General features: G+C 40.3%; 2 protein-coding genes across 2 annotated transcripts; one reads left to right on the top strand and one right to left on the bottom strand.

Moving 5' to 3' along the window:
• Positions 1-48: 48 nt before the first annotated feature.
• Positions 49-5977, bottom strand: LOC133921652 (ATP-dependent zinc metalloprotease FTSH 7, chloroplastic-like). The gene is made up of 13 exons (XM_062366623.1): positions 4979-5977; positions 3597-3662; positions 3368-3502; positions 3203-3268; positions 2933-3118; positions 2765-2851; positions 2370-2483; positions 2165-2289; positions 1972-2080; positions 1451-1576; positions 1047-1367; positions 836-959; positions 49-704 (listed from the first exon to the last, which is right to left on the bottom strand). The coding sequence occupies exons 1-13, from the start codon at positions 5819-5821 to the stop codon at positions 580-582; spliced, it is 2427 nt and encodes an 808-aa protein (XP_062222607.1). The 5' UTR covers positions 5822-5977; the 3' UTR covers positions 49-579.
• Positions 5820-22775, top strand: LOC133922946 (embryogenesis-associated protein EMB8). Its single transcript, XM_062368451.1, has 10 exons — positions 5820-5901; positions 16415-16890; positions 18564-18692; positions 19855-19986; positions 20319-20461; positions 20559-20656; positions 20746-20840; positions 21325-21378; positions 22060-22396; positions 22484-22775. The coding sequence occupies exons 1-9, from the start codon at positions 5820-5822 to the stop codon at positions 22285-22287; spliced, it is 1437 nt and encodes a 478-aa protein (XP_062224435.1). The 3' UTR covers positions 22288-22396; positions 22484-22775.
• The last annotated feature ends 349 nt before the right edge of the window (positions 22776-23124 follow it).

Consider the following 23124-nt stretch of genomic DNA (forward strand, 5'->3'; position numbering starts at 1 on the left):
TAAGCAACCAGCAATATAACATCCTTAGCTGGAATTTCGACCAAATAATGGAGTTGAAGCCTGAATTATATTGAAAGAAGTATAATGTTTTCTAATATGATCATGTAAAATGAAAAAGAAAACTTTCAATAGGATGAAGAGGTTGAGGAAGAACGTCAGGAAAAAAAATCTTTTACATGTGTACCTAATCTATGAACAACATCTGAAACTGAAGAACTTACAATATTCCAGAGGTTACAACTACGACTCAATATGAATGTTTTCTGGAGTTCTTGTAAAGGATCCAGGAACCGCAAACTTAGATATGTACATCATCACTTGGTCATGTGGGTTTCATTTTTTGAAAAATTGGCCTGAAACTCTGGAAGTCTCTAGAGAATGGGAGGGCACCCGAGCTGAGCCTCGGACTTAACGTGGGAGGGTGGAATAATTGAACCGCCTCTCCACTGCCAGGCCAATGGAATGTTCCAGGCATGTAAATTTTTCATTGCATACCTCGGAACTTACAGAGTTTGTTTTAAATGTTGAAGCTAGTTTTGTTAAGTAATTAATTGAAGAGTCCAATGCATACTCATGATGCTAGGAGCCCGCTTCCAGCTGAAGAACATGCTCTTGCTGTCCTCTGATGAAAGAGGTCAACTCTTTTGGTGCAACAACCGACTGCAGCCACTCTTGAAGCTCCTCGCCCTCAACCTTTTCATTCTCTGAAAGGTGTAAAAAGCAGCAGTTACACAAACAGCACATAAAACAATTTTCACTTTTACCTTGATGAAGCAAATCCATTGATGAAAAGGAGAACCATAATGCATAGGCATCCAATAACTGGGCGAATTACCTTCTAAATATGCCCCAAGACCTTCCAAAACTGCAGGATTGGCACGAATAACCGAAAGAGCTACTTCAAGTGCTGATTGCAGAAGTGTTTTTACTTCCCGCTGGACAAGATCAACTAGATGGCCCTGCCATTAGTTAAGTTTGAGTTCAGTACTTGTAGATGGTATCTTACTAGATTGACTGGCAGCTATAGGTAAAGTTGTGAAGCAAACCTGGTCCCTTCCCCATGGAGAACCCCCAGAGTCATCTAGCCCACCATTTGACAGTGTAGCTAGTGATATTGGGCCGATGCGCTGATTAAGACCGTATTCTGCTACAGCTTTGTAGGCCATGTCAGTAGCACGCCTTATGTCATCAAGTGCACCAGTAGAAACCCGTCCTGCTAAAACAACTTCCTCTGCTGCCCGTCCACCCAGTAGTGTTACTAGACGGCCACGCAGTTCATCAACAAAGAGCAAATATCTATCCTCTGTGGTGGGAGGGGTGTACGTAAAGCCTAGTGCACCTCCTGATCTCGGTAATATACTCAATTTCTGTTAAAAAAATCAGCAATAAAAGGTAAGTCCAATTTAAACTTTTTCTTAGACTGTTCTATCAGTAGTTGCTTGAGTTCAACCTCCACACGTGGCTGTCCGGGAAGAAGGTTTGCTACGGCAGTTCCCACAAGTGCATGGCCAACTTCATGCCGTGCAACAACAGCTTTTTCATTACCCTTCAGTTTTACATGCTTTTTCTCTATTCCCTGAGAACATAAGCTTGACAGTTAGATTCCATCACAATAGCATGAAGAATTATCATGAGTGACAACTGGAATATAGAAATAGAGAAGACATCACAGAAAATTTAGTCCTTCATTTTTTTTCTCCGAACATGATTAGATACAAGTTGACATCAAATGCCCTATGAAGAGAAGAAAAAAAGACACAAAATGATGAATTTGCAGATGTTGAACAGTCACAGTTATTACAACCCTCTGTGCATTGCATTGTTAAATAAAGTAACATAGAAATAAGGGAAGGAGAAGATTATATCTTAAGTATAATACAGTTCAGGCAGATAATTTAAGATTTTCTAGTATAGAAGTGCATTGAATAAAAAAAAACAATTGAACAATTATGAGATAGCAAAGCAACATACAGCTATAGAGCGCTCAACCGCACGGATGAAGTCAATCTTTTCCACTATTTCTTTATTTGATCTCCCAGCCAGCAAAGCAGCTTCATTTACTAAGTTTGCAAGGTCAGCTCTGTATTAGGACAAAAAATATTCAACATGTCAATTTGAAATCTCTACAAGGTTAAGAAGAAGAAATCGGTAGATTAATTCTTACCCAGTAAAACCAGTTGTCATTGCAGCAATATCGGTTAGATCTACATCTTTACTAAGTGGAAGCTCTTTTCTACTCACATGAACTTTTAGAATAGATTCTCTTCCAAACCTGTCGGGAGCTTCAACCTGTTAATGTAGACATTACTAACCTCAGAAAACAGATATGAATACGACAGCATTATATTTTGCTGAGAAGCGAAACTAACCGTAACGACACGATCAAATCTCCCAGGGCGCCGAAGGGCAGGATCCAAAACATCGGCTCGGTTTGTTGCTCCCAGTACAATGACAGCCGAGTTGGTGTCAAATCCATCCATTTCCTGTGAAACACTCAAAATTAACAAATAATAGTGTGTCTACGCTTTCTAGAAAATTATATTGCATGAATCGTAAAGCAGTATTCATAGAAGTGAAAAGTAGTGTGTGGCTCAAAATCAAGCCCTTAATGTGCTTTAAACGTTCGGCTTTTCACTATTTTGGAGAGCACAGAATCACTTCTCAGCCTGTAGAGGACTAGAAGATGCTTTAATTGAGTCCCGACTTGGGATGCAACTAATTTAATGAATAGTCAATAAATAGGAAACTGTCACCGCTGTCCTACCGTGAGCAATTGGTTCAGAGTCTGCTCACGTTCATCATTACTGACAATGCGATATCGGCCATCACGGCTTTTTGCAACGGCATCAATCTACAAAGAGAAGCCAAACAGAAAGGATTAGCATACAATTAAGTACATGAAGCTAGATTATATCCTCGACGAGTAGGTTACCTCATCAATAAAAATAATCGATGGTGATTCCTTTTTGGCCCTAGCAAATAGGTCACGTACTCGAGCCGCTCCCATACCTACATATAGTTCCACGAATTCACTAGCTGAACAACTTATGAATGGGACTTCTGCTTCCCCTGCTACGGCTTTTGCAAGAAGTGTCTTTCCAGTCCCTGGAAGGCCCACCTGTAGATAAAGAATTACATTATGGTAACAAATGCAATTGTCAAGCATTACTCACCACTACTAAAAAGTAACCACGGAACTAACCAATAAGACACCACGAGGAGGCCGAGCACCAAGACGAATATATCTTTCTGGGTTCCTTAGGTACTCCTGAAACAAAAAAATGGAACCAGCTTATTTCCCTTCAGTTGAATAGATAGATAATATTATTGCTGCATGTACTACTAAAATCCATAGTAGAATCCACACCACAATTTCTTCCAACTCTTCTTTGGCCTCATCTACTCCAGCCACATCAGCAAATGTAACTATATCTGTATTTTCAGAAACTTTTGCTCCGCCAGAGTTTGAATGCTTCCTATTCCTCAGCTGTCCCGCTGAATGCTGTGTTTACAGAAGAAACTATAAGTATATATGAAATACGCTTAAGGAGAGACTGTGTTTACCAATTGATTGAAGTAAAATCATGCATCCGTACCTGAGAAAAGCTTATTGGCAACCGCTGCAAAACTACAGCGATTAATACAACATAAATAAGAGCCACCTGCAAAAGATAAGGGTAGTTAGACCAAAAGGAAAAGACTGAAGAGATTTAACTTATATTTATAACATGCAAGCATATACACAACAAGCAAAGCGATGTGTCAGTAGATGGCATGCTTCATTACCTACTTTTGATCCTGTTAAGTTCCTATTTACAATTCTTGTTCAAGATTCCATATGCCTGTATTAGGTCAAAGAAGACCTCATGCATTTCGTTTGTAGGTTCCAAGATCAGACTGGGAGTTCAGTTTCTCAATTTTTCACGTGTACCAATCAATATCTAGTTTCATCCTGCTTTTCCGTTCAAGGATCAGAACTTAAAACTATGATCCATGTGTAACTGTGTCGAATCTTGAATGTACTTTAACAAGGAAGCTATCTTCTAATATCCATCCAGTAGACTTTTGGCTGCCGTCCTAAAGTATGGCACACCGTTACTGAACACAGTATTATCATGGTGGCAGAACAATACAGTAATGATGAGTTCACAGTGAGGATGGCACAGGGTAAAATGGAATAATGGATAGAAAAACGAGGAAATCATTGTGATTTGTAAGCCATAATATTTAACGTTGCATTTTATATTTGAATCTTGTGCATGACAACGGCATACGGAAGCATCTACATGAGTCATGCATGTTAGCAACCTAAAATATACCAATGACAGAAGAACGAATAAAATGATGACTGAAGGTGTAGTTGCTAACACAGAACAGATTCAAAGTGAGCGCCACTCTTTTCTATAGCACTTTTAGGTAATAGTGAAGTCTCCGTTTGACATACACAAGAATTTATGAGACGCACCAAGAGGAAACCAATAAAACATCAGTTTATCTATAATCAAAGAACCAAATAATTCTACATTGCTAAAGCATTCGTTACAACCGTATGACCAAATAAATATGTTATTCTCAGAGTAACCTACTAACAAAACAGAGCAGACCATATGGTCATGTTGCATCAGTCGAAATCACTTGTATTCTACTCTCTTACAAATATATCCTGACATATATAGCATTCAACATTTTTCACTTACAAGCCAGTATATCACATCCAATGTGATGTGTCATAAGACAACTAGTTTTATGGTATCTAATGTAAATCGTTGAAACTGGATTAACTGGATTCAGTCTTCAAAACTCATTACCAATAATTCATCTATCCATTTCAAAGCTCAGCAACATCTCCAATCTATATCATTCTACATGCTTACATACAATTCCCAATCCAATGTGACCAATGCTACTCCTCTATTGATTTTTCAAGCCACAAAGTTTGCATTTGTATCACAAATATCTTCGATCGTAAGTGCCTTACCAGGGCAGAATTGAGCATGCCGCCAGACCTCTTGTCCGGCGACCCAAATTCAACACTGTTCTCCACCATCTTCTCGTATGGTGTTTTTATATCCACTGGCCGAGTTGTGGTGAAGACGATTCTTCTGGAAACTCCAGCATTATCGACGACAACATCTGTTCCCCGCTGCGCTAGTGGCTGCTCCACCACACGGGCCTCAACCTCTGGCCGGAGTCGGAACATGATGTGCACCCCGTCCACCTCGACCTTCTTCACCTGGTCCTTGTCTATGCTCGCCAGGAAGTCACTGTACGGGACACTGACGTACGTCGTCTGCGGCCGGGGCTCCGAGCCAGGCAGTGCGATCTCAGGCCGCAGCATGCGGAGCGCAAATATGGCGAAGCCGAGCTGGAGCAGGAGGAACCCCATCTCCCGCCCCTGCACTATGGGTTCCCACAGCCACCGCCCGACGCCACCGCCCTTAAGTAACCTCCGACGCCACTTATTATCTCCCCTCTTCGACGAGGGCTGCGCCCCCCCGGCTCCGCTCGTCGTGCTCGTGCCAGTGCCATCACCCCCCGGCTCCGCCGCCGCGTCGCGGTCGCCATCCCCGGCCGAGGAGACCTCGCCGTTCCCGGGGCCGTCGCCGTCACGCTCGACGTTGGCGCGCGCCGCCGGCGGGCAGCGGCGCACGCGGCGTTGGATGAGCGCGAGCCCGAGGCCCCGCGGCGGGACGGCCGATATCCGGATCGACGGGGCGCCTCCCCCGGCGGCGGAGGGCCGCCGGGGGAGTGGCCGGAGGAGCGAGCGGGACGGGAATGCGATGGGGAGCGGGGCGAGGGTTTCCGCAGCGGCGGAGGCCATGCGGAGGGGAGGCGCGCTCCAGACCCCAGACGCGGGAGCGGTCCGCGCGGACGGACAGGCAAGCGGCACCAGAGAGCTCGGTGAGCTCTGCTGCCACGCGCGTGGCGTGGAGGAATCGGTGGGGAGGGGAGGGGAGGCGAGAGAGATGAGGAACAGAGGAAGGAAGAGGCCGAGACGAGACCGGACGGAGGGAAGGGGGTGGGGGCCGTTACTTACGTATCACGCCGTCACGCGGGGCTGTTAAGGCAACCTCTTCTACGAACCTACATCCACCTACAGCTCTCCGGCAGCTCCTTGACATCCGGGACCCAACGCGAGTTACCTCATTTGGGGCCCACAGTCAGTGAGTCTCTGAAACCCCTTGCTGGTTTTACCCAGGCGGTTCGGGTTTATCCGTTTAGTTGGAGATATCGGCATTGGTGGGGACGAGCTCTGGCCTTCTGGGTTGTCAGTGAGGGCAGGATATTTCTGTCAGAGAGTGGGCCACTCGGGATATTTGGCGCGTCGGATGGTGCAGCGCGTCGAGCTGATGGTGTCCATAGAAACAACGGACGACGACGATGGAATTTGGGCATATCTTCTCCAACCAATAAAAAAGATGGGCTTAGTTTAATTTTCCGGAAGGAAACGTGGGTTTGTTTAGAACTGTTGACCCAGACTAGACCTCTCCTGTCACGGTAGCCCAGTTGTTGTAATGCTTACTGTGAGTACATCATATTTCCTCCTATCATAAATATATATTTTTTTGAAGAATATACGGTCTTTGTTGCATAAATTTAATCACTAATTTTTATTAGAACATATTTATATGATTTCATTGAATTTATAATATTATAAAAAATCTAGATAAATATATAGTTTTCAAACTAAATATTTTAAAATATATTGTTAGTCAAAATTTTAAAAGTTTGACTGAAACTTTTCTAAAATGACATTTATTTATGACAATAGAGTGGTTTATCTGAAGTACTAAACTCCTATTTAACTATACTCATTTTATTCACTTTTGTAAGCCATTTGTAAACATGAAAAGTTGCAAATATAACTTATATAGTACAATCTTCATTTAATAGTTATTGTAATATGCATGATTGTGTAAATATGTTGTAACTAGATTAATTCATAACTAACTTATCATACCTCCAAAATTAGTGAAACTATTTTTTTTAGTTTACTTATACTACGATTTATGTAGGAAAAATAATGATAGACATGAAAAATTTAATTACAATATTGTTTCTTAATATGTTCACTTTCTGCTTGTGAACTTTGTAAAAAATATGAAGAAATTAATAAAACTATAATGAAGTGAAGCTAATTTTAAAGATCCTCTTAAAATACGCCCTACATAAAAAAATATATGTTATAATGTTAAAATTTTCCTTAACATAAGTTAATAAATGAGCTGCATGTTTCAACTTTTTTCTTTTTTTTACACTTCCTCTCTATAGGATATGATACAAACGATATTATTTTTTATTATTATTTTTGCATAGAAGGTTTTAGAATTGTCTCTAGTTTTTAGGATTTTTTATTTTTTGAAAATTTTAAATTCAAATTAAAAATCGATCGGACCGGTAAGCTCGGTAATCACGGTTATTGACTGGTAACCAACGAATTTTCAAACCCTGGCAAAGGCTAAAGCAGAGGTGTGCAATTGAATATTTCATTCTAAATAAGAACATTGGTAAGTGCTAGTGTGCTAGGATCGATGTGACCTTTAGAGAGAGGTAAATCTCAATAGACGAGACTATCCAAATGTAGTCCCCATTTGACGCAGCTTCAGCTTTAGTTTCTCCATAGAAAAAGTAGAAGTTAAGAAATGAGAATGAACTTAAAGAGCAGAAGCTATTCTTCAGTAAGTTGAATGGAGAGCAAAGCATTGCCAAAAATTAGTTCATGATAATATATCTGTAATTGATTAGGTATTTTTGAGATTAGGGATTGAACACGAAGTAAAACACACGATATAGACATGTTCAAGCCTTCGATTGAAGTAATATCCTACGTCATGTATAAATGGTGATGTGTATACATTCTCTCGAGTACAAGCAATATATCTAGACCTATTACAAAGAGCAGAGCAGATCTAAATTAAACTAAGGATGATATCGCCGAGTATCTCATGCAGTCTTGGTGCTTGCATCGAGTTGTAGATGCGTGAGTTTCCTCTGTTGTTCTCTTCTGGGGGTTTGGGTCCCTGCTTTATATAGGGATGATATGGTGTCTTCTATCCAGCCGTAGTCGATATGAAGTCCTTTATCTTATCTATCAAGACAAAGCAGATGAATCTCACTTGGGTACTAGTCCTTCTCGAGTCAAGTAACCAATCGTGACCTTCATAGTCTTCTAAATTTCCGAGTGTATCAGGTACCGCATATTCAGTTCTATAGTATCTATGGTTGTTAAACATGTGTACGGCATACCCTATCTATATACGGTGTATTTCTTAGGCGTGTATGAAGGTTTATTTAGCTTCTAAGTGTGGTTTTAGTAATTAATGATATGTTGAGAATTATTAGTAGGTTATTCCATAGGTGATGCACGAATGATTGAGTATGGATTCATCGAGGAATGTCATGTGATCAAAAGAAATACATCGATGTCATTGAGCTCTAAGTGATGCTCATGTGATCAAGGAGAATCTAGAGTGAAAGAGATCCCAGAGGTTAAGGATGGTCTCAATAAGATTGGCAATAAGTATAAATGCTAAGTTACTTGTAGAGATCAAGTAACTAAATGTATGAGATTGTCAATTGAGTTTTATGGACTAACTCATGTACTATGTGCTTGAGAGTGAGTGGAGTTGGGTTCCATATGAAGATTGACAATAAAGAGTGAAATTCATGTTACTTGCGAAGATCAAGTGACTTAAGGTATAAAGTTGCCAATTTGGTTTTATGAGCTAACTCATATGCTTTGTGCTTGAGAGTGAGTTGGGGTTAGATTCAATAAGAAGGCATGAGTTGAATTGAGATATTCAATATGCTAAATTGAAAGAGCAAGATCAAGAGAAGTTTAGTAGACAACTTGTGTTCTTGATGCTTACGGTTCATACCTTGGTGGTAAACAAAATAAAGATGATATGAAAGAGAAGTCTTTCATACTTGGTGTATGAGAAGCAATCAAGTGAACTTCATTAAGCTTCTGGAGATCGAGTGAAGATCAAGATGGAAGCGAGGATGATCATCATTATCAAGAGAAGAGGAGTTGATGACGAGCCTTGAAGAATTATAAGAAACGTTAGGGCTTGGATGATATGCTCGTCAAGTCTGATCGGATTGCTTAAGGTAAAGTTATAACTAGAATATGTTTTCTAGTTTTACTAGTCTCAAAGAGTTTAGTGGGAGACCGGGTTGTAGGATGATAGCCATACTATCAAGAGGGGCTATCAAAAGCGTTGCTCGATTGTTGTATCGATTGCTCAAATCATGTGCTTAGTGCGGGATGAGTTTGTGTTGAGAGTTCGCTTTAGGACTCTAAGGTATCTAAAAGGTGTTTTAGATTTAAGCCTTTTTGTTATTGTTGGCCTTTGTGGCGTGTGGTGTGCCTTGTGGCATTTAGTTTAATCTCTATTGATTAATCTTGTCTAAATATGTGGAAGAATCGAATGGGTGTTTCTGAAAGTTCCCTAGTGCCTTTATTGGCACAAGTGTCTGTGAGTATCGGAAGTTCCACTATGTAAGGCGGATGTTCCGATATGGGTTGGATAGTCTGGTTTGTTGAGAAGATGGTGTTCTCGGTCGGCTGAGTGAGAGCAAATCGGAAGTTCCGATGTGGTGATCGGAAGTTTCGATTGGGATCAGAATCTCTAGTCTCATGCCATGTTGGGGTTCTTGGTTAGGAGTTTGTTTTTAATTGGAAGTTTCAATATTAGTATCAGAAGTTCCGATGTGTAGTTTTTGCCAGATCTAGGTTGGTCTATGAAGTTCAAATCTGATGTTTTGAACCGATCAGAAGTTTCGATGTGAAGATGTAAACATCCAATGTGTGTTGGAATAGGCTGTAACAGCTAGTTTTTGACTGTTAGGATTTTAGGGATTGGAAGTTCCGATCTATGCAATATGAGTCCAACAGCTAGTTTTTCAGATTGGTGTATTTATACCCCTTGTCCTCCCTGCGTGTTGGAGGCTTTTTGGCTGGCTTTGTGGTGCTGAGAAGTGGTGTTAGAACTTGGTGTTCCACCTTTAGGTGCTCCCCTACTCTCTCTATCAAGATTTTTGTGAGAATCAAGCCTTTGTGACTGAGTGAGGATAGATCGAGGTGTGTGGAGTTTGGGTTACTTGCACGAGTCATATTAGTTGAGTGTGTTTGAACACTTGGTATTGATTATGCGCGAGTTCGGGAGTTTGTTACTCTTGGAGACCACCGTCTCTTAGATGGCTCGGTGGTGGATTGTCGGCATTCTTCTCAAGTGAAGATTGTGAGGAGGTCCGGAAGTGGTTGCAAAACTCACCATCTCCGGAGTGGAGGAAGAGTTGGCCATAGTGGAGGCGATGAGTGCATGTGTGCAACCTCGTGAGAAAAAGGGTTGAAAAAGGACCCGGCTCAATTGTGACTGAGCTTCCTCAATGGAGACATAGGATATCGGTGGATATCCAAACTTCAGTAACAAATCATTTGTTTTTGTATTTATTTACAATTTTGCATTACTTTGATATACATACTTGTATGTTTATTTGTATGTGTATTAAGTTAATTTCGTGATCTTCATATAAATATTTTTACTGACATCAGAATATTTGATCAGTTGGATCGGAATATTCGATTGACTTTAATCGGAATATCCGATCAATAGGGTCAGAACTTATGATTAGGGTTTCTTGTATACCTTGCTAGATTTGAATAATCTTTGTCACCCTAGGATTGTTCTTCACTTTTATTTAGTGTGTTTGTGCACTAGTTGAGCCTAGCATATTTAGATTTTTTTCAATTGTGAAAAATCCATTAAGTTATTTTTGCTGCAAGTTTAGGCTAAATTTCAAAAGGGGTCAATGTTTTGTTAAAACGTCTATTCACCCTCCTCTAGTCGACATCATTGCCCTTTTAGTATATACCTCATAGTTAAATATTTGGTAGTAGCCCCCTAACTTTGCTTAGGAGGAAAGATTTTCATACGTGCCTACTCAAGTACTGCAAGTCTAAACCTGGTCGAGTAAGGCGGATCAGGCTTGCAGTCGAAATAACCAAGTAGAAACGGATCATGTTCTGGGTATCGAGTGAAAATGCAATTGGGTCGAGCTCTCTGTTGTTAACTGCACTTGAAACTCGAAAAAGGACTAAAAACTTGACTAATCGATACCTGACTCTGAGTAGAGTTAAAAAAAAAAAAGACCTCCGAAATTTGAAATATTGGGTATAGATGCATTTAATGCATTTGGATGGCATGCAGAGGTTTATACGACACCATCATCCCATTTTTCATGCTAAACAAAGGGCTACGCTTTACATCTGAAGCGGAAGCGATTTTTGTTTTTATCTTGAGGCTAAGCCTACTTATTCCTCCGAGGAGAGAACTTCATCATCCTATCCCCTCTACGTTCGTTGCAAACTCGCCATTTGAACCTATGCACCGTGACCTTTCTCCATAGCATTGTTCATGTTCTACTTGAAACACTTCATCTTTTGCCTCGAACTTCGTGGTTGAAACTCCTGACTGGGCTGCCTTGTCTTTGGGGGTGCTCGACATCATCTCCAACAAGCGCTGCAGCATCCAGAGGATTTTGCCTTCTTCCGTTGTGTCTGCACCTCATGGTGTGAAGTGCATAGGACGGCGGAATTCGCACCTTGGATCCTAAAAGGGTCGTTTGTGCACGAGGATGGTATGGTAGAGGTGCATCTCTTGGGAAGTGAAGTGGTTTTCGACCTTCACTTTTGAGATTTAGTCGGCAACAGCTAGGAGATGATTGGGGCCTCGAACAGGCTCTTGATCATCGTTGAGCAAGGATGCCATATCAAAGCTAGAGTAATCAACCCCATGACAGGATGATTTTTTGACCTTCCCTCACTTTCTTATGACACATTCTAGGTAAATCTGGAAGGATGCGTGGTGAGAAGAGATGGGAAACTGTTCATCATTGCTGTTCCGAGGATGCCATGCTTTCATCTTCAGATGACAAATGGGAGTGCATGTTTGTCTCATCAATGGACCATCGTGGTGGTTCCAGATTTCTAGTAGCAAGTTCTGGTGGCGTACTGTAGATTTTCTTGATGGGATTGCCAAGAGATCCATTGACAACTGTAGTAGCATTGAAGCAGTCGACGTCCAAATTCGAGATCTGGCAACCTTGTCTGAGGGGTTCGCGACTACTTCTGCACGAGACTTGCGCGTTTTTCCTGAAGATTGGTGACCAGATTGATGATCCGGCTAAACATAATGCATTGATGCCAGTTTCCCTTCACGCCTTCAGCGATGACATTTGGGAACCGCTAGAATGGGAGGTTATCCCTTTGGTGAAGGAAAAATCAATTCTGCTAGGCATGACATCTGAAGCCGTACTACTAGTACTCAGAGTTACCAGCCCTAAACAAATTTTCAACTTTCGCCAAATGAATTCTGCCTACGACTAGGATGACTATGACGTCCTAGAAGTTTCCTATCATGACAGGGTTTCTAGAACCATAAAATCCTTTGAGAGGAATTTTAAGTGACATTCTTGTAAATGGATATCTCTGAAGCTTTCTCCTTAGTTGAGTAATAGGCTTCTTGGTACGCTTTTATTTGAAGGTTGTAATAGAAGTGTCACTCATATTTTGCTTGTCTAATATGTTACTACCACTATTTCCATGTTGATCAGATAGTGTTAGCATGAGTAGATGCAATCTTGATCAGTAAAGCGTTTAGACCATCTTCAATATTTATTTATAGAATATCCATCAGTTACTAAAAACACAACTAGACATATGATTAGATGTGTTGGCCCTCGAGTAATCACTCGAAGCACCCAAAAGAGTAAGAAAAGACTAGTATAAAACTAAAAATAGGAATAGCATGATAATCTCCTGTAACTTTTCATCGGCTTGCACTTTGACCAGTGTGCAAACATGAACTTGACAGAGAACACATATAGAATCGACTAGAACTTCAAAACCTTGTTACCTGTTAGGCGTGAGATGTCTGATAATCTCTTGTGCAGGTATGCCTTATTAGCTGTAGTTATCTGTCATCAACCCAACACATACTTTGCTGGTTCTATCCAAAGCAGTCTACGCAAAGCAAGATAAACTTTTGCAAAAGATATGTTTTTATAGAAAAAAATGATATTACTATGTAGCCCTCGACTCTTTGGTCGAGGAAAAGATTTCATGATCGAAGAGTATGAAAGAACATACATGTATCATCATAAATGTATGATGTAAGTATATGATGTAGCTCCTGACTCTTTGTTTGATGTGATAATTAAGATAGAGAATAGAGTTGTAGCATCATAAGATACCCGACGTGGCCCTTAACTCTTTGCTTAAGAATAAATTCGAGTAGAAAGTGGAGCATAAGCATAAAAAAATATATGATGTAGCCCCCAACTCTTTGTTTGATGGCCGGATTGAGTAGAGAGTAGAGCATAAGCATCGACTCATTCTTCTCGACCACATGATTGAGGGTATAAGCCCCCGAGCGTACGACAACAATTATGTTATGGTCATCGAGTGAAAATCGAACAGTCGGATACGTGAGCATTAAAACCCACTTTCGCTCATGCTCATTTTCACTGCAACCTTTGATTTGACGTGTTATAATGACCGTGCACCTCTCTTTGCAGAGACTAGACAAATCATAGTGCCTTAGCGATGCCTTGACTTTCGCCCATTGTGCCATGAACATGAATCGAGTTGTTTGGTTGCTCTGGCTGTTGACCGAGTTGTTATTGCCACTCTCCTGATCCTTATCCTCGTTGTCGGTGTCTATGCACTAGAGAACGTTTAGCTCCTTAGGATCCCAGTTGAGATGTCTCACCTCACGGTAGGGCTGTCAATGAGCCAAGCTCGAGCGAGCCTGGCATGGCAAGCTCAAGCTTGACAGAAATTCGAGCCAAGCTCAAGCGAGCCTAAGTTGCCGACCGAGCCTAGAGATAAGCTCGAGCTCGGCTCGATTGAAGGTCGGCTCGGCTTGAGTAGACTCTTTAATAGATAAATTTATAAATTTTCTTCTCTATTTCTAATCAAGCATATAAATTGTTAATAAATTTTCTTTTCTATTCCTAATCAAATATATAAATTGTTAAATTATTAAATATGATAAGAGTATTCCTAGTCAAACGTATACATTGCTAAATTATTAAATATGATAAGAGGCTTGCGAGCTTCGAGCCATGCTCAAGCTCGACTAGAATCTCAGATGAGTTGATCTCAAATTGAGCTTTTAGCGAGCCGAGTTCGAGTAGCTCGCGAGCCTCAAGCTTTTTTGACAACCCTACCTCATGGTATACATCCAATGGGTTGAACTAGAGGATACTAGTGTGGATCAGTCCACCTTGATCGTCCCAACGGGAAACCATAGTTCTGAAGAGAATCTTAGATGCGATAGGAGGTGATGAGTAGATGGCTTCTGTCGACTTGAAGTGTTTATAGAAATTGTCATCAGAGAAACCAGCACGGATGTAAACTCAAGACATGATGAATCCTGAAAAACAAAAGAAGGCCTCCACCTGGCGTGCCAACGGGCGAAGATTAGTTTCTAACAATGTGTTCATAATTGACTGGGGTACCTTCGAGATCAGGGATTGAACACGAAGCGAGACACGCGATGTAGACATGTTCAAACCCCGATTGGAGTAATATCCTACGTCTTGTATGGATGGTGATGTATGTATTCTCTCGAGTACAAGCAATGTGTCCGAACCTATTACAGAGAGTAGATCAGATCTAAACTAAACTAAGGATGATATCGCTGAGTATCTCCCGCGGTCTTGGTGCTTGCATCGAGTTATAGATGCGTGAGTTTTCTCTGTTGTTCTCTTCTAGGGGTCCGAGTCTCCGCTTAATATAGGGGCTGATATATCGTCTCATATTCAGCCATAGTCGATAGAGAATCCTTTATCTTGTCTGTCAAGACAAAGCAGACGAATCCGACTTGGATACTAGTCGTTCTCGAGTTGGACAACCAATGGAGACCTTTCTAGTATATGTCTTCTAGATTTTCGGACGTATCAGGTACCATAGATTCGGTTCTATAGTATTCGGGCTATCAAACATGCGCACGGTATACCCTATCCATATACGATGTATTCTTTATATGTATATACCATATAATTAGATATTTGATAAACATATCCTATACCAAAACCTACAGTAGGGCCTATCCTATCACAATTGATGTGTGATGCTTCCCTCAATACTTGTTAAAGCTACATCGAAGGTAAAAATGAAATGCCTATTGTCCTCTCGAAATTCATCATCTATGATTCTTGAGACAACTTTCTAGTGGCGTCAACCCATGGCTAGTTCAAATTTATTATCTATATTTTTTACGAGAAAAAAAATGTATTATCTATGTATTCCCTCATTATCTTTTTATAGGGTGTGCACGTATTCCAAGATTCAAAACTTCATAATCTTTAACCAAAAACTAGCTTATTAATTTGTAGATTTTATGATACAAAAGTTGTACCTTTAGATTCATATTTGAAACTACTTTCTTATGGTTACTATTTATTGTCATGGACAATGTAGGATAAAGAGAAATTAGTGGTCAAAGTGCATTTCTGTAGACCATGTGGAGTCAAACTGCGCTCTGTATTTTGGAATGGAGGGAGTATGAGTTTAGAATCATGGTTTTAAAGCCCCATTAGCCACAGGTAGGTCAGTTATTCTGATTTTTTTTTTAGAACTTGACAATGTGACCTCTCAGTTTTATGTGCCGTTAGGAAGACTACAATACAAAAGATGCTTCTATCCAAGGAAAGAAACTTGTGCTTGGAATGGCGTAAGAGCTTCAACGGTTTTCTAGGCTTGTTTTCAAACAAGTGTTCTAGAGTGAGTTGGACTTTGATTATTTTAGCTAATATGGAAACAATTAGGGTCAAAGTATTTATATTTATGTGCTAGGGATAAAATCTTAGCAAAGTAAAATCAATAATTAACACGCTGCATTATAAAAAAGGGTGCATCACCAAACAAGCACTAGCCTAGTGGCATTAGTCTGAGTTGGTAAGCAAGGGGTCATGAGATCAATTCCCAACCCAAGCAAGAAGCAAAAATAGACGAATTAATAGAAAATTTGTTTCTCCTAATAAAACCGGAGTGGATGAAAAAGCACTCTATTAAAAAAACCGAAAAGTCATATAGACATTGAAGCAAACTGATTTATTGAATTTGGTTGTCTTTATCTATAAAAGGGGCCTAATCCACAAATTTTCGAATTAATTTAGAGTGTTTTTTGGGAAAAAAAGTATCACAGCATAAAAAAGGACATGTCACGCAAAGATATATGAGGTCGGATGATAAGGTCCGGCCCGGCTAAAGTCTTCTTTTCACTTCTAGGGATCGCCACAAGGCCTCTAGCCCTCTACATGACAGCCACGTGGCAACAATCCAACCACCAATCCTACTGGCTCCAACTATTTTTTTCTTTCTGACACACGGCACACGAGACAGCTCGAAAAGCCGAGGAGTCCAAACCCGACTGCCCACTCAAAGGAGAGGAAACGAGCCCGATGGCAGCCGCCGCACCCACGCCATCCCCATTCGTCGCCTCCACCCGCCGCTTCGCCCCTCGCCTCCGCTCCTTCTTCCTCCCCGCCGCCGCCATGCCCCCCTCCTCCGCCCCGAACCCCAGCTCCGGCGCCGGGGTGGAGGTGCCCCAGCTCCCGCACTCGACCCTAGAGGTCGCCGGCGCGCGCCGGGGCCTCCTCTCCGGCTTCGCCAGTCTCCGCGCCCCCTACAGCGCCTTCCCCGTGCTCGCGTCGAACCGCCACGTCGAGACCATCTTCGCCGCGTTCATGCGTTCGCTCCCCGCAGTCAAGCTCCGGCGCGAGTGTCTCCGCGCCCCCGACGACGGCGCCGTCGCTCTCGACTGGGTCTCCGGCGACGAGCGCGCGCTCCCGATAGACGCGCCGGTGCTCATACTCTTGGTACGGTGATCCTTAACCGGCTCGCGTCGTTGTGCACTAGGCACGCCGGAAGTGCGTCCTCTTTTAAGCGCCAATGGCGTCTGTGAATGGGGTTTGATTTTGCTTTCTAAACGACTTTAGGAGATGTCGTAGAGTTAAAAATGGAACGGTGCGCTTATTTGGGTGATCAGGAGTAGCTAAAGTATAATGTAAGTAAGATTTTGCTGTCCTGTCATATTGGATTGGGACCTAAGGTGATATTTTTGGATGGGGTTGCAAGAGTTGTACAGCTCATTTTAACTAATGGCGTAAAAAGGAATTTGCAGAGAGGTTAACATGATATTTCACTGTCTGATAGATCATGCCTTGTATGCAATTTGTTTAGTTGATTTTTTTTGGTTAGTGATGCCGTTGTAGAATTATAGGAGATACTTTAATTTTTTAGTAATCTTGAGATAGTTTTATAGGTTTATGTTGTTCGGTGGATTTGGCTGTAGTACATGGAGGATATGGATCTGAAAAATGTATTGGTGTTATGATTTAATAGGTATTTGGTGGTTCCAATTGCATAATCTGTTTCAGTTGTGGAGTAGTCAACATATTGACAGCAGATATTGATGTAAACTTCTGTAAGACTGGTTAAAACTAATGTTGTTTCCAAGCTATGGTGCTTTTATTTTGATTCCTAGCAGTTATGTGTTCAGGATAGTGGAGTGAGTTTAGTGGAGGTTGGAAAAAGCACACAATCTTGCGGTGCGAGATTGTGATGCATCTAAGATTTCTGAGCTGTTATTTTATAAACCTGGTATGCCCAGCTAAAATTTGTGCTTTCAATAAAAGCAGGTCCAATGCCTTTGGTCTCAATTTGATATAAACTTCAAAACATTATAGATGAAGCAATCAGTACATGATGAACCACACGTCCATGTCAAATGCTGATAGATAGGATGATCAAGTATTGGACATGTTTGTCTTTCACCATGATATAAAATGCACCAGTTCCATTCTTAATTCTGTTAAGGACTTGAGGATACCATTTGTCATCATTGTTTGGAATTGAATTATAGATGAATGTCACTAAGTGTTCAAGTGATAAATGAAATTAAATGATCCAAAAATAACTTTCCATTGAAGCAAGGCAAAAGTATGTGTACCAAAAAAATCAGTTCTATTGTCATTTTTGTCAGAGTAAATTTCGCAAAACTACATATAGTTTGGCAAAAATATCACAAAACTACAAATTTTAAAAGTTGTATCACAAACCTACATATTTAATGTGCCAATGTATCACAAAACTACATTTAAAAAAATGTATTGTAAAACTACATATTTAGTGCACAAATTTGCCTGAAAACTACAAATTTAGTGTGTCAATATATCGCAAAACTGTAGATTTAGTGCGCAAATTTGTCTGAAAACTACAGATTTAGTGTGTCAATATATCACAAAACTACAAATTTTATCTGTGTAAAATCTACAGTTTTGTGACACAAAATCTGTAGTTTACTAGTTTTGCGTTACAACTCCTTAAATCTGTAATTTTGTGATACAATGATGCACTAAATTTGTAGTTTTGTGATGCAATTCCTTAAATCTGTAGTTTTGTGATAGTTTTGCCAACTTATATGTAGTTTTGTGAAATTTACTCTTTTTTGTTAAACTTCTAGCCTAACGTAAGTTCTATGCCTTTGCAGCCTGGTCTAACAGGGGGAAGTGATGATACATATGTAAGGCATATGCTTATAAGAGCTAGAAGCAAAGGATGGCGTGTTGTGGTATTTAATAGCCGTGGATGTGCAAACAGTCCTGTGACTACACCCAAGGTACTTCAAATACTTTAATCATTTTCTGTTAATATGGTAAGCTTAGTTATAGCTCCCATATGTAACTAAAAGATACAAATACATGGCACAGAATGGACCATGTTTTCCCTTTTGATACTTGCAGAGAGAGGTGCTAAGATCTCATTTATATGGTTTATTGAATGGAAAGTACACAATGACTTCACCTTTTTTTAGTCAATAGAAGTTGATTATCAACAACCTTGTAGATACATTACTCATTTCGTTCTGGCAAACTAATCAGAACTGGACACCCTCTTCCTAACCTGATCATGTCCTGTTCGCTTTGCAAGCAGATTACCCCATTTCATATGTGCAAGCTATCCAAATACTTTTCGATCTTGCATTTGGTGCGATAAATGTAGTCTATACTTCATTCCTTCTGGGTACTCTTTCGCTGATGGTTGTTTGAGCTTAGGGTGGATCTAGGAACAGACTAAAGGTAGAGAGAGCTTACTTACTGTAAAACCTGACAGAATGGGAGTTTTGAACCGAAAAATAGAAAAAGGATAAACAACATTGAAGTGTATGATTAACAAATAACTTCCTTTCGAGATCAACATTTCATCTAGAGGACTAGTCATCTTCATAAAACTCAATACGAAAATCGATGTGTATATGTGCCAAGGCACCTGAGGCTGGAGCCCACCCAGCCCCTGGTATAGTTTGAGCTTTCCTGGAAGTGTGGCATGGGTGACTGACTTAAGTACCATAGCACTTGTTATGAGCCTTGTGGATAAATAGTGGGTAGACTATAAAGATCATATTTTCGTGCTATGGTGCTTGGTGTTTGCACATTCCTCAAGAAAAATAGGTTATTTAGGTTTCATTTGTGGCTACTTGCTACCGCAGTAAAATAGGCCACCTTATGTCCTTAAACCTATTTGGCTGACATGACACTCTAAGCTGCATCCCGATGCATACCAATAAAATGGCGGTACATGCATGTGACCAATCAGCACCTTTTACCATGGGAGCTTGGCTCAAACTCCACGGCCAAACCTTGTTGAGGAAGCCCAGGGGTTAACAGTGTATAGCATAAGTACGGAGACAAAGATAGCAAGTTTTAAAGCAGGAGGCCAAAAACTTGAGAGCATCTCATTTTTTTATAAATATGTTTACTGACATCTATTATCATGCTCAGTTCTATTCTGCTTCATTTACTGGGGATCTCCGCCAAGTTATTGATCATGTTTTAGGCCGCTACCCCCAATCTAATGTCTATGCTGTGGGTTGGTCTCTTGGAGCAAATATTCTAGTGCGCTACCTTGGCGAGGTGAGTTCCGCACCCATCGATAAGCAGTCTACAACAATTATTTTGTGCTACGATATTCATGAGATTCCAGTCCACTTGAAGTTTATGTTTTACACACATCTTTCTGTTGCAAAAAATGGTTAATAGTCAACTTGCATATGCACTACTTTTTTTTAGCATAACGGGTGATCTGTTAATCGAAGTGTTTAACATATGCATCAGTTCCCTTTTTGTCCTCTGGTACTTCTTTGTGGTTTCTCTTGTTCTTTCTGCATAAAACTATGTAAGGTCGATTACAAATATCTATTTCTCAGTCAGCTGTCCCTTATCTTTACGTTCTTTTTTTCTTTCAGGAAACTGATAAATGCCCTCTATCTGGTGCTGTCTCCTTGTGCAATCCATTTAATCTGGTAATTGCAGATGAAGATTTCCACAAAGGGTTTAACAACATCTATGATAGAGCACTGGCTAGGGCTCTGACGGCTATATTTAAGAAGTAAACCTTTTGTTCACCTTTCCACAAATCTAAATGTCATTTTCACTGATTTTACGAATTCTAACAGCTGATCTTTAGGGACTTGATCAAATTTTAGGCATGCACACATTTTCGAAGGACTGGAGGGGGAATATGATATACCCAAGGCAGCCAATGCAAGAACTGTTAGAGATTTTGATGAGGGGCTAACCCGAGGTTTGCAAGAACTGAACTCTACCAGCTTTGATTTCTATAACTTTTCTACTGGCACCCCCACATTCAAAGGACACTTCATTTGTTTGCAGTTTCGTTTGGTTTCAAGTCAGTGGATGATTATTACTCCAATTCAAGCAGCTCAGATTCCATCAAGAATGTTTGCATACCCTTACTGTGCATACAGGTGAAACTTTCACTCTTATCAGTTCTCTGTGCTTCACTAGACACTAGTCCATTAGGAACAACAGATACAGTGAACCAAGTGCCAGAGATATCTTATCGCTTAGTTTAAGATCACGCATTCACACAGTTATGTCATACTTAGTACTATAACTGAAGGTTTTGTTGATGTTATTAAACTATTTGAATTAAGAATATTACAATGCAGGTTAATTTATGGCCTTTTGGCGCTATCATCGAAATAAAAGCTGGACAAACATTTGAACGCTCGCCTAGGTCTTGCATATTTAGAAGCCTGAATTGACAAAAGTTTGTTGACTTTGCGGCAAAATTGTTCATATAACTCTAGAAAGCAGTGGGCATCATTATTTTTTAGCGAGAAGAGAGGGATTTAACCATATAAATGATAAATGGTCATGCGGATATATTGTGAAGGTCAAATTATCTCTTTTCTGTTATAACTTCAATCAAAACTTAATTATGTGCAGGCGGATAATGACCCAATTGCACCATCTAGGGCAATTCCCAGAGAAGATATCAAGGTGCTTACTATAGTACACTCCTTTTTCTCCTAAATGATACGGTGTTGACATGTTGCATAAGGCCTACAACTTAAACAATATCACTCTAATCCATGAGTTATCCCCTTGAGTTCATTTGAATCAACAAATTGCAGGCATACATAGGTCTGAACCTCAAACATTGCAACTTTCTCGTGTATTTGTACTTCTTTTTTGTTTACTTTACGAGTCCAATGTTTCTTTTTGGCTGAAAGGAGAATCATAGCTGGGATTGAGGAGTTCTGATGTGGATTTTTGTTTCATTAACCACACATACAATGACTACAGATTAGGGGATAGGTTTTGGTGTCGTGTTCTAGTGTCTAGATCAAAAGCTCAGTATAAATGAAATAATCAACGTCAGTCCGAGGACAAGTTCATATTTGACTACGGTAAGTTCAAAATATCCACATCACACTTTTAACAACTTATATTGTTATGGGGGCAATGTTCATGTTGAAAGTTATAAAAACATGTGCTAATTTGAGCTTGAATGGAACTAGAATGACCTAAGTTTGACTTATCTCCAAAGACGTGTGCCAAAATTGGAGAACTTAATTGCCACTTCTCTTCAAGCTGGTAGCTGTAACTGTTCTATTATTGGTTCCTTGTTTGGTGCTGTATTTAGAACTATAAATCGACTAAGGAGTCTTATTATTTCAGGCAAACCCAAACTGCCTACTTATAGTAACACCACAGGGTGGCCATCTTGGATGGGTAGCAGGTGATGAAGCTCCATTTGGATGTCCTTGGACTGACCCTATTGTAATGGAATATCTAGAATATATTCAGAACGAAAAGAACTCAAGTACCAAAAATAACATATCCTATGGGCAGCACAGTGCTCCAGAGACATCAGTACCCCATCTAACAGTGCATGTACAGAGATAGTAACATTTCCATTCCAGGAGTGATCCCATTCGCTACACATTTTATGCACATGGTCATTTAGCTGTATGTTCTGCTGCTGAATTTGCCACATCGTTTGACGAAGACAGAGGTAACATAACCATTGTTTCGGTCCCAAATTTATGTTCTTCCATCAATACTTTTTCTTAGCTCTTGCCTTTGCTTGTGGCTTGTGCAGGTCTGATTTGTGATAACAATTTTACGTCAAAAAAGAAGATTGCCGTGGTTCTGAATACCTTAAATAGTTTATGGTAGTTTTTCCCCACTATTCGCTTCCAGTTCTATTTCAATCTTATAAGGCTTCATTGGTCATTGGCATGACTTGCTGAATCGAATTGTATGTAATATAATACATGTAGTTCAATTCCACCACAAAGATCCATCAATTGCTAATTCTCTACCTTTGGTGGTGAATGAATACTGATCTTGAGTTGCTGACAGGTAATAACAGACCATGATTTTTATTTTCCTTAGAACTAGTACATTTCATTTCATGGAAGCAGACACTGTAGCAAATATGCCTCATTCATTTCCTTGCTTTTTTCGAGCTTCGAGGCCTGTAGATTTTGCTAATCACACGTGGATTCAATTTTTCTTCTGCGTGCTTTAGAGTACTGATAGAAAATGCTCTAAAAAAGCTACCGAATGACCTTCACTTGATTTTTTCTGCAATAACTTCAGTCGTCTCTTGAAAGAGGCCTTGATAAAGCGAAAAGGAGCTTTTTTCTGAATTGAGTAGGCTAGATGGTAAAGGCTAGGCGTCCTAATAACATCACATCGATCAGGAAGAGTGATCTGTCGTTTATGAATTGGTTGTAC

Source organism: Phragmites australis, chromosome 6 (genome assembly GCF_958298935.1).
Source record: "Phragmites australis chromosome 6, lpPhrAust1.1, whole genome shotgun sequence".
Lineage (NCBI taxonomy): Eukaryota > Viridiplantae > Streptophyta > Magnoliopsida > Poales > Poaceae > Phragmites > Phragmites australis.

Coding starts and splice junctions, on each gene's coding strand:
- LOC133922946 (XM_062368451.1), top strand. CDS start 5,820: ATGCGGAGGGGAGGCGCGCTCCAGACCCCAGACGCGGGAGCGGTCCGC. Junction 19,987..20,318: donor TAGTGCGCTACCTTGGCGAG/GTGAGTTCCGCA, acceptor TTTTTCTTTCAG/GAAACTGATAAATGCCCTCT. Junction 20,841..21,324: donor TACCCTTACTGTGCATACAG/GTGAAACTTTCA, acceptor AATTATGTGCAG/GCGGATAATGACCCAATTGC.
- LOC133921652 (XM_062366623.1), bottom strand. CDS start 5,821: ATGGCCTCCGCCGCTGCGGAAACCCTCGCCCCGCTCCCCATCGCATTC. Junction 3,663..4,978: donor GCATGCTCAATTCTGCCCTG/GTAAGGCACTTA, acceptor TATCTTTTGCAG/GTGGCTCTTATTTATGTTGT. Junction 1,577..1,971: donor CGGTTGAGCGCTCTATAGCT/GTATGTTGCTTT, acceptor TTATGTTCTCAG/GGAATAGAGAAAAAGCATGT.